Source organism: Lissotriton helveticus, chromosome 2_2, assembly GCF_964261635.1.
Source record: "Lissotriton helveticus chromosome 2_2, aLisHel1.1, whole genome shotgun sequence".
Classification (NCBI taxonomy): domain Eukaryota; kingdom Metazoa; phylum Chordata; class Amphibia; order Caudata; family Salamandridae; genus Lissotriton; species Lissotriton helveticus.
In genome coordinates this window covers 130,138,332-130,154,958 of record NC_136060.1, presented here as the reverse complement: position 1 = coordinate 130,154,958, position 16,627 = coordinate 130,138,332, and the positions used below count along the sequence as shown (strand labels likewise).

The window sequence follows — 16,627 nt, the reverse complement described above, 5'->3', positions numbered from 1 at the left end:
GGATGTTTTTGGGCACGGTGCCGAGCCATGGCACTCTGCGAACGGTGGTAACTCTGTTGTCCAAAAAAGATGTTAAGGGTCTATTATTGGACAACCAATATATGACTTTATTTTTTAGTGACCAGATTGGCTCGTCTTGACTGGGGGGGAGTTCCGGAACACCTGTCAGGATAACCACGTAAGGGGATGCCTCAGGTGGGAGATGTACGGAACGACCCCCTCTCTTCAGATTTCTCGGGGCGTTGTTAAAGCCGACCGATTGTTGCTTTGGGACCGAAGGGGCTGGAGTGGGAAGGGAAGGAGTAGGAAGGGTTATTTGTTGATTAGACAACTGATCATTAGAATTGATCAGAGGTGGAAGTGGTAGAGGCTTCGATGTCTTCAGTGGGACTTGAGGCTTAAGCTGAGCAGATGGTGGTTGCTTTTGGATGGGTTTCAGTGGGGCCTTTTGGTTAGTGTTATTGTTGGGTAAAGTAGTTTTTGGGAGATTAGGGTTACTGGTTTTGATGATATCTACTAAGGGGTTCCCTTGTGCTAAATTGGGATTGTTTGTATTACCCTTATTTAGATCAGGAACTGAAGACAATTGGGTTAATTGAGCTAATTGAGATTGCAGCTGATGGAGTACCTTTTCTATGGGGGTTAAGTATGACTTAAATAATTCACCTATTTTGTTAAGCAATAGGCTGTCATTACCACAGGTATTATTAGTTAAGTTACCATAGTCATCCATGCTGCTGTCACTATCATAGCTACTGTGGCTGCTAAGAGTTAGGTTATCAGCAGTAAGAATCGTTGCAGGTGCTAGCATGGGAAGGAGTGGTTGGGGGGGAAGTTAGAGCAAGATTAGTGGATTGGGAGGGGAGATACGTAGTAGGAGGGGTTTTAGGGATAGTCATAGGTGGGGAAGTAGCAATATGCTCTAAGCGAGCAGTTTTCCTTCTTTTAGTCTTTCTTTTGGGGATAGCACCTTCGCGTATACCCCTATCTGTGACTGGGGAGGGATCAGGGGCACTATGGGTAGCAAATATGAGTGGGGATTTTTCAAGTGACATACGAGAATCTGACAGGTTCAAGGTTGCCGAGAGGTCCACCGTGGTGGGCACCGTGTGTACCTCTGCGTGCATTGTCACTGGTAGGGGTAATTCTACTGAACGTTGGGGGGTTACTGCGGCGGCCAATAGGCCCATAGAGGAACGTCTCGCTATAGCCAAGTCCTGGCAGACTCGACGATTCAGTAGTATAATACCCTGCTCAATGGCAACATTGGCCTTGGTGATAAATTGGTCTATCGGGCCGATGACCTCAGCCGCGGCCAGGGCCTGCTTTTTGACAGTGTTTCTAGTATTTCTAGGAGACATGCTGGACGTAAATTAAAGCCTCACTACTGTTGGTGGAATTAAAAAGAACAATTTCAGGGTTATAAGTTAAAATACAGTTAAAAATAGCGTTAAATAAGAAGGGAGTAATAAAACCAACCTAAAATAGGGTGGCCCAGTCCAGTCTTGCACAGGCTTGAACGGGCTTAAACGGGCCCGCCCTTTGCCCGGGCTGCGTCCCGCGCTCCGTCCCGCGCTGCGGGAGGGACAGAACTAGTTCTTATGTTGTACCAAGGGGGCGTGGCCGCCGGGGGAAGAGGCACCAGCTGTGAGGGCTAGAGGCTGCTGGTCCTCGCAGTCCCCCGGTGTGGTCAGCGGTAGTTTTTTCCCCAGTCAAGCGCACGCTGGGAGCGTGCAAAGTATCCGCCGAATGCGGTACTGCTCCCACCAGCAGCGCGACCTGTCAGATGATCCCTCTGGTCCGTAGATTCCTCCGTGGGCAGCAAGCAGCAAACAACTATCCTCGGGTAAAATTCGATGAAGAATGGAGCAAATGAGCGGCACCCGCGGAGCGGGTGTCGCGAAAAGTAAGTAGCCGGTAATGAGGGGGCGTGGCCGCCGGGGGAAGAGGCACCAGCTGTGAGGGCTAGAGGCTGCTGGTCCTCGCAGTCCCCCGGTGTGGTCAGCGGTAGTTTTTTCCCCAGTCAAGCGCACGCTGGGAGCGTGCAAAGTATCCGCCGAATGCGGTACTGCTCCCACCAGCAGCGCGACCTGTCAGATGATCCCTCTGGTCCGTAGATTCCTCCGTGGGCAGCAAGCAGCAAACAACTATCCTCGGGTAAAATTCGATGAAGAATGGAGCAAATGAGCGGCACCATATAGTGTAACTCTACTATATAGTGGCGCAACTGCAATGGATGGTCCGAAACATAGCCCTAGAGCAGCGACAGGCAAACCAATTTGAAGTACCTAGCCCGGTATTACGGGAACTACTGCAAATATTTCTCAGGATGAATAAACCCACCGGGACAAACGCTCAGGCACTTTAAGTACAGGCTTGATACTGGAGTTGGGCCTACAAAAAATAGGAGTAAGGATTCCATACTCGCCAGATATACCATTAGACATGTTATACGCACTACCACATGGGTGTAATTGGAGGGCTCTGGGAACCTGGATGGAAGCTGGGGTGACAAAGGTGGGCGACCACTACCGCGATAACAAGCTGCTACTGTTGGAGGACCTCTGTACTGAGTTTAGATTACCGCTGGGGCATTTCCTACTGCAGAGAGCACTTACAGCAGCAATACGGAAACACTGGATGATGGGCTCAGCAGAACCCACATGCCAACAGACCTGTTACTACATAGCCCTATCGGCGGGCATCATCAAAGCGGATTCCTGTCTCTATAAGGCATTACTTGTGGATGGTTTACGTCCACTTGAGGTGCTCTGTCTACAGTGGGACGAGGATTTGGGCACCCCGATACAGGCAAAGGACTGGGACACCATACAAATGGGGATACCTAAAGTATCTAGAAATGCACACTTTCGGCTCGTACACTATTATATTCTTCATAGGGCTTATTTGACCCCTGAACGCATAAGCAGATATTTTCAAGTAGAGGGAGCTGTCTGCCCCCACTGTGGGGAAGAACATGCACATGTCCTACCCATGCTATGGACATGCTCGTAGCTACGGAAATACTGGGAAGGAGTAACGCGCATAGTGGGAGGGGTAATTGACAAGGAAATGCCTGGCTCCCCAGGTTATTGCCTCCTAGGGTGGTTCCCCCATACAGACAAAAACAAAGTCACTAGTAAGTTTCAGGACTTGGCTTTGATACTAGAAAAACGTGAAATAACGAGGAACTGGAAATCAGCCAGGGGCCCAAGCGTAACCATTTGGAGAGCAGAGCTTCTGAAATGGGTAGAATGTGAGGGAAGAATACTGATGAGGGAAGCAAAGAAAGGACTTAGACACATTGACATAGCCAGAGCTTGAAGACGATTAGAACTTGGTATCATTCCCTGAGCACACGGATAGAGCGTAAATTGGTCCTAGAGTTACTACTAGATCTAATTCATATAAACACAGGCACCGACCCATTACTGTACAACCCTTGCCATAACCTACTAGATGGGAGATATCTGCAGGCCCATTAGTCCTATATAAACTCATCACTGTTGCTGTGTGGACTTTGTGGGGGAGGGGAGGGATAACGGGTGTTTTACAATTACAACTTGTAGTTTGAATGAACAGCTTGGACGATACTTAAAGTATATAATCCTGTAGAGCTTATGTTAACGGATCAACATACAGTAGCCAAATGTACTGATATTATCATAAATGCTCAATAAAATGTGTTTTGAAAACAAAAGTGGCGACACAATGACGACGCTATCCACCCAACCACACTAAGCAGAGATTACATACAGTGTGAACATGTGGTTGAGGGTCTGCGAGACAAAAAAGTTATGAGACTCTGGTATTGAGACTTATGTGGTTCATTCCCCCCTTTGACAGATAACTAATAGGTCAAACCAGTCTGGGGTTGCCTGTAGTCCCATCAGAAGGAGGCCTTCCTTTGCAGTTTGGGTGGACTATTCCCATGAGGTTCAGGGACACAACTGATTTGCATATGGTGGACTTTGTCAAGAGTGGAATGGTGGGAGGACAAGCGGCCCCGAGTCATTGCCAGTGGCTGATATTAATTCAGGCATTCCATCGATCACCTTGCTGTTACAGCTTTTTCTCCCAGCATACCCACTTCTGGGCCATGTGCCAGCACGCCAAGGATATAGCCGTTCACTTATTTTTTACTGGTTTTTTTTTTGTTTGAATAGGTTTATTGCATTTTTGTCATTTTACAACATTACACATATGCAAATGTAAATGATAAGCTATGCCGTAGTGCAGAATATTTGTCACAGAGCACTACAGTTGTTCATACACATGAAGGGGCACGGTCACAAGGATCTAAATAAAGGCAACATAATTAAAACAGCATAGCAGTTTCATTATGTACAAACGTAATAATAAAAGAATAGTGATCAAAAGTGGCAGTGCTCATTTTTAAAGGATAAAAAAAGGGGAAAGGAGAAAGCAATAGCTGTTTCCTGATTGCGCATCAGAGATTTGTTCAATTCGGGGCACAGGTTATGCTATGGTAGCAGAACTAGAGAAATTGGACTCATCAGCAATGCCACACATATCCAAAGCTTCATTTCAAATCAATCAAATGTAAAGAACAATCTAAAGGACACCAATAACGAGAGACTGGGTGGTAGCTAACAACAATTGTGTGTGTACGTGTGATGCTCTTGAGGCTGGTGGGGAGTAGGTATGCACTGCCCCACGTCAGTGGTGAGGTTCAAGTTGCAAGATCCGCCGCGTGCGCGCCAAGGGTGGGGGGGAGGCGCGGAGGAGGTGCTCTCTGGGAGGGGAGCGGAGGGGGGGAGGGGAAAGAGGGGGAGGGGGAAAAACTCAGCTGGGATTGTGGTAAGAGAGCCACAAGTGTTCATACAATGCCGCTCTGCAGGCACACCTGGTGGTAAGTTGTCACGGTGCTATCCCAGTCCAGTGCTATGGGGTACATGCGGAGCCCCGCCGTCTCCTCTCTATGCAGCGCCACGCTTTCCGCCCTTGCCCAGTTGTCCAATGAATTGCGACAGTGTATCGCCTGGGGGGTGCACTATTTTTCCAGCGCCTAGTAATGAGACGTTTCGCTGTGATCAGCCCAAGATCCCAGAACCGCGCCTGGACTTTCGTCTGTTTCGTCCTCTTAAACAAGCCCAATAGGCAAGCTTCCCATGTATGCGGTAAGCTGCCTCCTGTCGCTTTTGCCAAGGCATCGGAGACTGCGGTCCAGTAGGTGTGCAGTGAAGGGCATGCCCAGAGGACATGTAGGAAATGTGCGTCCACAAGTCCACATCTGGGACACGCTGATGTGTTAAGCCCAAAGTATCGATTGAGCTTATCTGGAGACAGATATGCACGATGCACAATATAATATTGCATGATCCTGAAGAGTGCATTGAGCGGAATATTTAGTGTCCCAGCTAGTATCTGCACCCATTCTCTGTCAGTCCAGTCCCGGCCTCTGTCGACTGTCCATTTGTCTCGCAGGCGCTGAGGGGAGAACTGTGTGTGTGCGTGCAGCGCTTGAGCGAGCCAGTGTACTATGTGAGAGCCATTTCCCATCACATGTAGGTATTGAATGAGCAGGTGCGTTGGCAGCTCCTCTGTTAGTGGTCCCCAGGCCCGCGTCAGTATATGTAGGAGCTTCGCATGAGTCAGGAATTGCCCAGCTGGTAGCCCTGTGCTGTCCGCTAGAGTCGCGAAGGAGAGCAGTTCGCCATCTGCAAACAGGTCGCCCAGACTTTCCAAACCAACAGCCTCCCAGCTGCCCAACACAGGTCCCGTGAGTGCGCCGTCCTCCCAAGGTGTACCCAGTAGTGGCAGATTGGGTGCATACAGCTTAGTAGCTTCGGTAAGTTTCAAACTCCTCATGTAACATTTTCTTGCCACCGCGAGATGCAGCTGGTCAGGGCAGCGGGTCCTAGTCAAGGGGTGAAATAACGCATGTATCTGTGGGACCGTCATGATTGTATCATCCGAGACAGTATCCCCCAAATTCTTCCCACTCAGCCAGTAAGTAACCCACTGTAACTGCGCTGCCAGGTAGTAAAGCTTGTGATTAGGAACCGACAGCCCACCACTCTCCGTTGCAGCATAAAGGGTTTTCAACTCAACTCTGGGACGTCCTGTGTTCCAGATCAATCGCCTGGTTAGAGTTTCCAGTTCGCAGAAAATGCGGACAGGGACATATACCGGTAAATTCGCGTAAAAGTACAGTAACCTGGGCAGAGCAATCATCTTTGCCAGTGCAATGCGACTGGGGACGTTCAGTGGAAGAGAGTTCCAAAAGGATACCTGAGCTGTAAGTGACGAGATTGCTCTCGTGAGATTGCCTTCCAACAGGTCAGCGGGTTCACGATAAATTTGGATGCCCAGGTACCGAAAAACAGTTGGATACCAGAGGAGTCGTTCACCCATCACCGTAATCTCGCACTCCGGGGTGTCCGCAGCGAAAGAGTATACACCTGATTTCGCCCAATTAACACGAAGCCCCGATACATCTCCAAAGTTGCTAAATATGTCAGTGAGTGCGCATGGAAAGCGGGTTAGGTCTTTAACGTAGATCAGTAAATCATAGGCATACAGTGATACTGAGTGTATCCCGTCAGCTAAGGGAATACCCCAATCTGCGCCAGAAGCTCGTGGCTGCGCCGCCAATGGTTCCATCAAAAGTGCAAAAATTAGTGGGGAGACGGGGCATCCTTGTCTGGTGCCCCTGCGAACGCGGGCTGGGTCAGAGAAAAGTCTGCCTGTCCGCACACGCACCACGGGATCAGAGTAAAGGTGTTCGACCATACGGAGGCCAGACCAAACTTTTCTAACACTAACATGAGGTAGGGCCATTCTACCGAATCAAACGCTTTCTCGAGATCGAGAACCACGCATCCCGAGTGGGGCCACCGGGATACCGCTAGACTTTGCACACGAAACAGCCGTTTGATATTAGAAGATGTGCTGCGGGTGGGCACAAATCCGTTCTGGTCTGCGTGGACTAGTGCATGAACCAGAGGCGCCAATCTCTGGGCCAGTGCAGGTGCTAGGATTTTATAGTCTGTGTTAAGAAGGGCGAGTGGCGTGTAGGATGCCATGTTTAGCACGTCCCTGCTGGCTTCAAGAGCGACATCACATTCGCCTCATTCAGGGAGAGAGGGAGGGTAGCATCCTGTATCGCTGCCGCGTACACTAGTAAAAGCTCAGGGATGAGGATGGTAGAGTAGGCTTTATAAAACTCAGCAGGTAGTCCATCTGGGCCTGGGGTTTTACCGTTAGAGAGAGAGAATATAACAGTCCGAAGTTCCTCCGCCGTGAGTGGCGTGCCCAGCACTGTGCATTGGTGACCACCGGCACCGGTAGTTCTAACAGGTACCTGGAGATACCATCACCAGTGGCTCACAAACGGGAACGGTACAGATTCTCATAATGACCCGTAAAGGCCTCATGTATAGCCCTCTGTGTGTAGACCACAGCACCTTGTGTGGTGCGGATCGACAATACCGGTAATGTCTGGGTGTCTCTCCTTATCAGCCAAGTCAATAACTTGCCAGGTTTATCCCCAGCGTGGTGTGTACGCGCCGAATGTGCAGCATAGTTTAAGTTCTTCAGCCTATCCAGAAGTTGTGTATGTTGTCCACGGGCTTCCACTAACCGCGTACCGTCTCCCTCCGCTGCTTCCTGCTAGCCTGCCTGTAACACAGATTCCACCCGCGTCAAATCTCTGTCCACCTGGCGTCTCAGTCCCGCCTGCGTGCCCAGAGAATGACCTTGTGTGACCACTTTAAATGCATCTCACTCAACTTGTGGGGTGGATGCAGTATCAGCATTATCCTCAAAGTATTGTAAAATGCTAGCCGAGAGCAATTCCCAGAATGGGGCATCTAATAAGACATCCGGTTGGAGCCGCCACGTGGGGATCGGCGGGTGTGGGCGTTCCCAGGCAAAGTCAAGAGTGTGAGGGTTGTGATCCGAGTGGGTGCGGCCCAAATAGCAGGAGCCAGTGACTAGGGGTAGTAGGTCACTGGTTAACATGAATCTATCGAGTCGGACATGTAGTGAGTGGGCACCCGAGTAATACGAATAAGTCCTCGTATTGGGATTGCGACTGCGCCAGGCGTCACAGAGATCCCATTGCGTCGCCCAGTCAGCAAACGCTCTCGATGCACCAAGCATCGTCGCATTGGCCAGAGGGGGGAGTGACCGGTCCAGTGTGACATCGAGAGCACAATTATAGTCACCCCCAAGTAAGAGTGGTACGCCCGGCCATGACGCTATCGCTGTCGACAATCGTGCAAGGAAACGCCCTTGATCAGTGTTGGGAGCATAAACAGAGGCTATGACTATGTGTTGCCCGTCTAGTCTTCCCTGGAGTAGCACATATTTGCCCTCATCATCTATATTACTGTGTGTGAGAGCAAAGGGGACTCCTGGACGAATCCATATCAGAACACCGCGCGCGTATGCTGAGAAACCTGTGGCATATAGTTGCCCCCTCCACCGGCGGCGCAGTGTGTGTGTCTCTAGGTCTGTCAAGTGCGTCTCTTGTAATAACGCTACCTGTATCTGGTGTCTCTTGATACGAGTATACCTGGTAACGGCGTGAGGGGGTATGCATTCCACGCATGTTCCAGGTGCAAAATTTAATTGTATACATTGCGACAGCGCTTCCCCACCTCCCAATACCACCATTCGACCACAGCACCCCGACCAGCAGCACAACAGATCAGGTTGTCATAAAATGAACAGTGTTTGAACCACATAATCCCACCACCTCGCCAGCACACAACAGAGGGAAGGGAAATAAGCACCAGCCTCAAAACTATGGAAAACAGAACCACAATACCAAAAGGTCGACTGCGAAACATGCCGTCGTCCAAACGCTCTAGTGAGCACTGACTGTTCGTAAGTTCAAGGGGGGTTCACTGAGTGTTTGTATTAATTGCACAAAGGGTTCATGCAGGTAGGGTGAGGGTGTACTCCCCCCCCACCACAGGCAGCCATTGTTATACAGCCCATCATCAGCGAGAGTTCCCGGTGTCTGGGGCAGTTTATTCGAGCAGGCAAAGAGGCAGGTGACCGGCAATTGTGCTGGGCGGGTCACGGGCAGGCACTCACCGTTGGGGGGGCACGTCCGCTCCCCCCATATAAACCCGGGACTCACCAGCAGCAGGATCGCCCATAACAGGGCACCAATGTTAGGTTCGGCGCTCAGACCCACAGCCTCCGGGCCCAGACCTCGCCGCAGCATCGGCAAAGCACCATCAGCAGCCCCTCCATTATCTGTTAGTGCAGGAGCTCACAGGCCGCAGATGGGTGTCTGTGATTCTACGGCAGGCCAGTGATACTGAAGCAAAGTCAGTGAGGCAAATCAGCTGTCTGTGGCGTAACATCTGGGAAATCTGCTGAGACCTGGGAGTCCGTCAATCCGTAAAGGTACTCATCATCACTCACCAGACCTTCAGGGCTGGCTCCCGGGGCAGGGATCTCTGTCAACGAGCCACTGATCGCCGCCATCCTGCGGATAGCCTGTCGCGGCGCGCCCTCAGGGGCATCCCACCAGGCTCCGTGTCAATGCCCGAGTCGAGCCAAGCCTCGGCGGCCTCCGGGGTATTGAAAAAGTGTGTCTTGTCTTGGGCCACGACTCGTAGGCGAGCAGGGAACAGCAATGAATATTTGAGAGCTAGGCGGCGTAGTCGTTGCTTCACTTCCAAAAATGAGTGTCGCTGGCGCTGTGCCTGTATCGTGTAGTCCGGAAAGAACATGATTTTTGCATTGTCAACCCTGACTTCTGATAGGTTTCTAACCTCACGCAGAATGGTGCCTCGATCGCGATAGTTCAATACGCGGATGAGCATGGGCCTCGGGTTTGAGCCCTCAGGGGGAGGTCGGGCTGGCACGCGGTGGGCGCGCTCCACGACAAAGTGCTGTGAGAGGGTACCTTCCGGAAGAATGTCTCTGAGCCACCGCTCCACATGTTCTGGCGCTTCTCTGGGTTCCCATCTCTCCGGCAGGCCCACTATGTGGATGTTGTTCCGTCTCGCCCGCCCTTCCGCATCCTCTGCTCGATCTTCCAGAAACTCCACCTGTTAAGAAGGTCTTTAACATGTTTGTCCATCTGGGTGATCTTGGGAGACAGTTCTGTCACTGCAGTCTCCAGGGTTGTCGTTCGCTCAGAGAGTTTTTTGTGGTCTGCCCGGAGGTGCGTCAGGTCTATGGCCACGCTGTCAATTTTAGTCTCCAAGGAGGCACGGGCCAGCTGCATTGATTCCTCCAGTCGTTCCATAGCTGCCTACATCGTGTCCAGCTTAGTGGCGGTTTGGTCCATGTCAGCCTGCTTCGCCATTTTCCCCTTCACCTGTGCGCTGCCGGTTACAGCTCTCGTTTTACGTCCCACAGACATGGGGGGCTTCGGAGTGATCAGTCAAGGGTTCCAGAGAATCTCCCTACGTCGCCTTCAAAGAGAGGCCCAATGGTGGGGCAGCGCAGGTTAACTTCAAGGAGCCCAGATCTACCGTGTTCCGCAGAACGTCGCGGTTACGCCTACGGCAGGGTCGGCCATTGCAGAAAGGTGAAACGATCTCAAGCCGATCGAGCCAATTCCCAGGCTCAAGGAGGGGTCAGTGGTGCAGTCAGTCTGCGAGTAATTGCCTGATGTAGGGATTCAGCGCAGCGAGGGGCGCAGTCCAGGCAGGGTGACCTTATCTGCAAGGTGCACACCTTAGCGCCGCAGTAGGAAGCGCTTGTGGCGCACTAACGAGATAAGCTAGTGAGTTTCACCGACTCTCCTCTCTTGTCTTAGCTCATGTGGTAGCCCCTCTGTGTAGCTCGCAGCTCCATTCGTATACGGGTGTGTGTGCACCTCAGACGTAAGGGGGATCACAGCGTGTATGGGCTAGTATCACAGCAGAGCCTCAGCCACATCAGGGTCCGTCTCTGCCACCACAGGACTACAGTGCGGCGGGTGCGGCACCCAGACCGTGTCCACGCCCCACTGATAGGGCGGGCCTCCAACGTGTATCTGGGGTCAGGGCCGGGTCCGTAGAATGTAGCGCCCCAAAAGTGCGTCAGCAACAGTGAGGGGCAAGCGAGAGTGCGAGGCCCATAGAGAATTCCAACTCCCCCGCCCCCCCTTTTGCGCTACCGTCTATGCCACCGGTGCAGGCGGAGGCACAGGCCTAAATCTTATTTTCGCCCAGCAGTCAGAGGGGGGTGGGGGGCAGCCGCGACATGTCCCTCGCAGCACCTCTCCCAGTCCGAGACACAGGCAGTTCGGGTCTCCGCCGCAGCAGGGGGGACAGCGCGGGCACTCACCGCTGGGCACCGGAATCAGCAGGGCTCTGGTCACATCGCCGTGGCGGTTAGAGATTCCTACCGCACTTTACCTCCGCAGGGCCCAGCAGCTAGGCCGCGTCCTCGGCCTCAATTGGTCGTCCACGCCTACCGGAGGTAGCCCCAGGCAAGGGCGTCACATCCACGGCTCAACGGAGCTGTCCAGGGCAAGCGGTCGAATACTGGGTATAGCCGTTCACTTATGCTAGGGCAGTTGAGATCAATAGCTCCTAGTCACTCCACAGTCACCCATTGATAATGATGCAAAGTGCCATCTATACAAAGACAAAGCACTTTACATTTGTGACTAACACATTTTATAGGTACTGACTTACATTAATAGGGGATGCACAACGAACTAAGGATATGTATTTTACTCGTGTGGGATTCATTTTTAGCCAATTTGCTCCAGAACACTGATTCCAATTGGGGGCACTGAGAGATGATATTCAACAACCTTCTTAGCCCAGACTGACCTGCAAATATACACTTGCCCCAAAGACTTTAGAACTCCCTCAGCACAGCTTAACCAATCCAGTTAAATATCTAACCGTACACCCTATATCAACAAGCTTTCTCAATTAATTGGAACAAATATGGATCTTCAATGCTGTTGATGAGTCTTCTCTGGGGTGTCTGCAAGGTCCAACAGCTGCCACAAAGGTACTAAAGACGTCTGAGGGTGGCAGCACCGCCTTACTATGTCACATTAAAGTCACAGTTTACAAGTTGGTTTAGCATATAAGGTCTTCTTTCAAAATTAGTCTACGTCTTTTGTGATGGGAGATGTCACCAATTTCAATTTGTGCATTAAAATAATTAGCATTTGATCATTGCAGCCATTTTTGGATTGCAACGTCCAATCTTGTCAGGGCAATCTTATCATAATCATGTGTTAGTAGAAACACAGCATCTGCAATTAACTGGTTTGCAGTATACTCAAAAGTTGGTGTTTTAGATCTAAGCTATGAGCACTTCTACTTGGAACCTATACCAGCACAAGGAACCTGGGCAAAAGAGCTGAATCACTGCCGACCATACAGTCCAAAGAGACAACACCTATGTTCATCGGTGCTTCTATATTTCAGTACCACCACAACTGAATGTGGGCACACAGCTTGGTTCGTGGCAGACGTTTACACGAGATAACCATTACAGACGCATAGAGACATATAACAACCTGCATGCGGCTACACTTTGCATGTAAGGCCTTGCCACCTCGGAGGGTGAACTTTCACCAAAGATCACAAGTTGTCTCAAATTATGTCAAGAGTTCAACTAGTCTTATTTTTTGTCTTCTTCGTTATAAAAGGCATAGGCACATTAATCAGAAGAATATTATATTAAAACAACTGTTCAAATTACTTACATTTCACTCAGAACCACTTCATGTCTAATTTCTCAGCTCTTTAATAAATCAGTATGGACGCGCGTGTGTGGTAGTACTGTTGTGCAAAATTAACTGGCACTAGTTCGGGCACCGTAAGGCAAGTATACAACATTAAAAGTTAGAATTGAGCAAGAACGTGTAGTCCAGCTTGATGAAATTAGGATCGGTTGGGCTCAGCACTGCTTCCCTGGACAAACCATGCACCTGTGACCTTATGTACTCACCATATTACAGAGGGAGCCGATGTTCCGGACAGTCATTTATGGGCTAGAGGGTGCAGGGATCCTGCAGCGCCATCGTTACAAGGGGGTACCAGCCATGGGTCCGAGGTGGAGGACTGCCTGGGTGGTAGTGGTGGGCAATGCTGACACTACAGACATTGATGGAGCGAGTGGGTACTGTGCTTCCGGCTAGCGGTGGGCAGGAATGCGAGGAAGGGCCAGGGATGACTAAACGGCAGCCCCTGAATTGATGGTTGAGCGGGCCGCCTCTCACACCCCCCGGGTCTGCTGCCCTAGACCCATAGCTGCCCTTCACCCCGCCTGACAGCTGCTCCCGGGGTGTCAAGGGCCGGAACGGCAAGTGAGGGCCTGCGGGGCAAGGTGGCGGCGGCGGCCCCGGCTGTCCTGGTCTTCCCTTGGCTCCATGACAGGCACAGCCCGGCGCCGAAGGGGGGCTGACACAGCGAAAGGGTCAGCCATGATTGGCAGCGGCGGAGGCCAACCGGGAAGCCCGGCTTGTACTAGCTGGCCCTGGAGCCGCCAATGGCCGGGCTCAGGGGTGGGGCCTGGCGCCTCGGCACTGCCTGGGAGATGCAGTTCCGCTTCGCCGTTATGTACGTGCATCCAGGGCACAGGATGGGACGGAGGGCGGGATGTTTCAGTCACATGGAACAGGATGAGTCGCATTATCGTGTCCTGTATGTGCACAGACTGTGCCTTATTGGCCCACAGCAGGCTCCTCGTGCCTGACGTATGGGCTCTAAACACACGCCGTTCCATTAAATCAACTGAGGCGCGGGCTGATACTGCATTCACTAACTTACAATTAAAGATAGCGGATAGTCGTGTGCGTTTCCTCCACGTATCTTTTACACTCAGCGCTGTCAATTGAGGGTTAACGCGGCAAATTATACAGCTTTTAAAAAAATTTATGTATTTATTTAATGCGATTTTATATAGCGCGAACATTACCCGAAGGTGTCAGAGCGCTTTACAAAAGAACCAGTTGCGATACATAAAGATTTAGGATTACATGAGTTACATAAAAGATACAAACCGAAAAAATTGCAAATGTACAAGTTGTAAAGTCACACAAGGAAGAGATACAAACAGAAAATTGCAAATGTACAAGTTGTAAAGTCACTCAAGGAAGAGATACAAACAGTGCTTTAAATAATTAATACTTAAATAAGAGTTATTGTAATTTATAATGGCAATAGCTTAAACTTTTGTAAATAACTTTTGTGAAGATTATGTTCAGTGTATTTTATTGTGACGAAAATTCAAGAACAGAAGTGAAATATTAACATATTTTCGTTACATTTGTAATAAAGCTTGAAACATTGAGAGAACATATTTGAACCAGTTATTGTTGAATGGTTGCTCAGATTGATGCTGTGGTGGCGATGATTGATGTTGTGATGGCGAACGAGTGATGCTGTGGCGTTCAGTGATGCTGTGGTAGCGCATAGTGATGTTGTGGTGTCCCTGAGTGATGCTGTGGTGGTGCTGAGTGATGCTGTATGCTATGCTATGTTTTGTTTTGTTATGCTATGCTATGTTTTGCTATCCTATGCTTTGATTTGTAATGCTATGCTATGCTGTGTTTTTATGCTATGCTATGTTTGTTATGCTATGCTATGTTTTGCTATGCTATGCTTTGTTATGCTATGCTATGTTATGCTATGCTATGTTGTGTTTTATTATGCTATGCATTGTTTTGCTATGCTATGTTTTGTTATGGTATGCTATGTTATGTTTCGTTGTGTTTGGTATGCTATGCTATGTTTTGCTATGCTATTATATGTTTTGTTTTCCTATGCTATGTTTAGTTGTGTTTTGTTAAGCTATGCTATGTCTTGTGTTTTGCTATGCTTTGTTATGCTGTGTGTTGTGTTTTGTTATGCTATGTTTTGTTATGTTATGCTATGTTTTGTTATGCTATGCTATATTTTGTTTTGCTATCCTATGCTTTGTTTTGTTATGCTATGTTTAATTTTGCTATCCTATGCTTTGTTTTGTTATGCTATGCTATGTTTTGTTGTGTTTTGTTATGCTATACTATGCTATGCTATGTTTTGTTGAGTTTTGCTATGCTATGCTTTGTTATGCTATGCTATGTTTTGGTATGCTATGCTATGTTTTGTTTTGTTTTATTATGCTATGCTTTGTTTTGCTATGCTATGTTTTGTTATGCTATGCTATGTGTTATGCTACGTTTTGTTATGCTAAGCTTTGTTTTGTTATGCTATGCTATGTTGTGTTTTGTTATGCTATGCTATGTTTTGTTGTGTTTTGTTATGCTATGCTATGTTTTGTGTTTTGCTATGTTTTGTTATGCTATGTTTTGTTATGCTATGCTTTGTTTTGTTATGTTATGCTATGTTTTGTTATGTTATGCTATGTTTTGTTCTGCTATGTTTTGTTGTGTTTTGTTATGCTATGCTATGTTTTGTTATACTATGCTATGTTTTGTTTTGCTATGCTTTGTTATGTTATGCTATGCTTTGTTTTGTTATGCTATGTTTTGTTATGCTATGCTGTGCTTTGTTGTGTTTTGCTATGCTATGTTTTGTTTTGTTATACTATGTTTTGGTTTTGCTATCCTATGCTTTGTTTTATTATGCTATGCTATGTTTTGCTACCCTATGCTTTTTTTTGTTATGCTATGCTATGCTGTGTTTTGTTATGCTATGCTATGTTTTGTTATGCTATGCTGGTGAGGGTGTGTGAGGGTGTGTGAGGGTGAGTGAGGATGAGGGTGTGTGATGGTGAGGGTGTGTGAGGGTGAAGGTGTGTGAGGGTGTGTGAGGGTGAGAGGGTTGTGAGGGTGAGAGGGTTGTGAGGGGGTGTGAGGGTGAGTGAGGGTGTGTGAGGGTGAGGGTGTGTGAGCGTGAGAGGGTGAGTGAGGGTGTGTGAGGGTGAGAGGGTGTGAGGGTGTGTGAGGGTGAGGGTGAGTGAGGGTGTGTGAGGGTGAGAGGGTGAGTGAGGGTGGGGTGTGTGAGGGTGAGGGTGTGTTTACCCTGCCAGATTCTGGGAATGGCGTACGCAAAATGTGCACTTACAGCTGGGAAAATCTACAAATCCCTGAGGCCCAGTTTTAAAAACATTTTGTATTATATGGTTGTAATTAGATTCATAAAGCGCTTACTAAACCTGCCGTGGCACTGAAGCACTGTTTGAATAATGCCAGTCCTACAGTTTATTGTAGACTGAAATCGAAGTGTGCTGTTGTGTAATCTACTGCGTCGGTTGTGCATCATTAGGGTTATTTCTCTGTGATATTCTAATCTTACCATATTTCTGTTCTACCCCGCCTCTGTCACCGCCCAGACTCTCGGCTTTGCTTGTGGGTCACAGAAGCGTCGGCGACTGTGAGAGGGGTTTAATTACCTTTCACCCTGTAACTAGGGCGGCCACAAGAAAGCGGCCGGAAGAGGGTGCTCTCTCGAGGGCGAGGAGGGAGTTTGAGAGGCGATTAGAAATCTGGGGCAAGGGCCACCCCTGCTCGCGCTCAAATTCTCAAGAGCACAGTCTGTCGTTTGCAGAGTCACTTTAAAAGGGGGCCATCCTTTGTAGGGGGAAATGTTTGCCTCCCCAGATCGACATCTCGAACAATCCCAGGCAACAGTAAATCCGTGGAACATGTGATATCGCCTGCTAAGAACATAAATGTGATTGCTGACGGGTGTACCCTTGTGAGTAGACCGGTGTGTGTCCCTGTGACAGACAA

The 16,627-nt window shown here is 49.2% G+C and overlaps 1 protein-coding gene across 1 annotated transcript in view; it reads right to left on the bottom strand.

The window, feature by feature from the left end:
* The window catches only part of USP46 (ubiquitin specific peptidase 46), a 197,560-nt gene extending 184,033 nt beyond the window's left edge, over positions 1–13,527 (bottom strand). The window contains exon 1 of the mRNA XM_078678198.1: positions 12,898–13,527. Coding sequence (XP_078534324.1) covers positions 12,898–12,933 — 36 coding nt within the window. The 5' untranslated portion in view covers positions 12,934–13,527. The remainder of the gene's footprint in view (positions 1–12,897) is intronic.
* Positions 13,528–16,627: the final 3,100 nt, after the last annotated feature.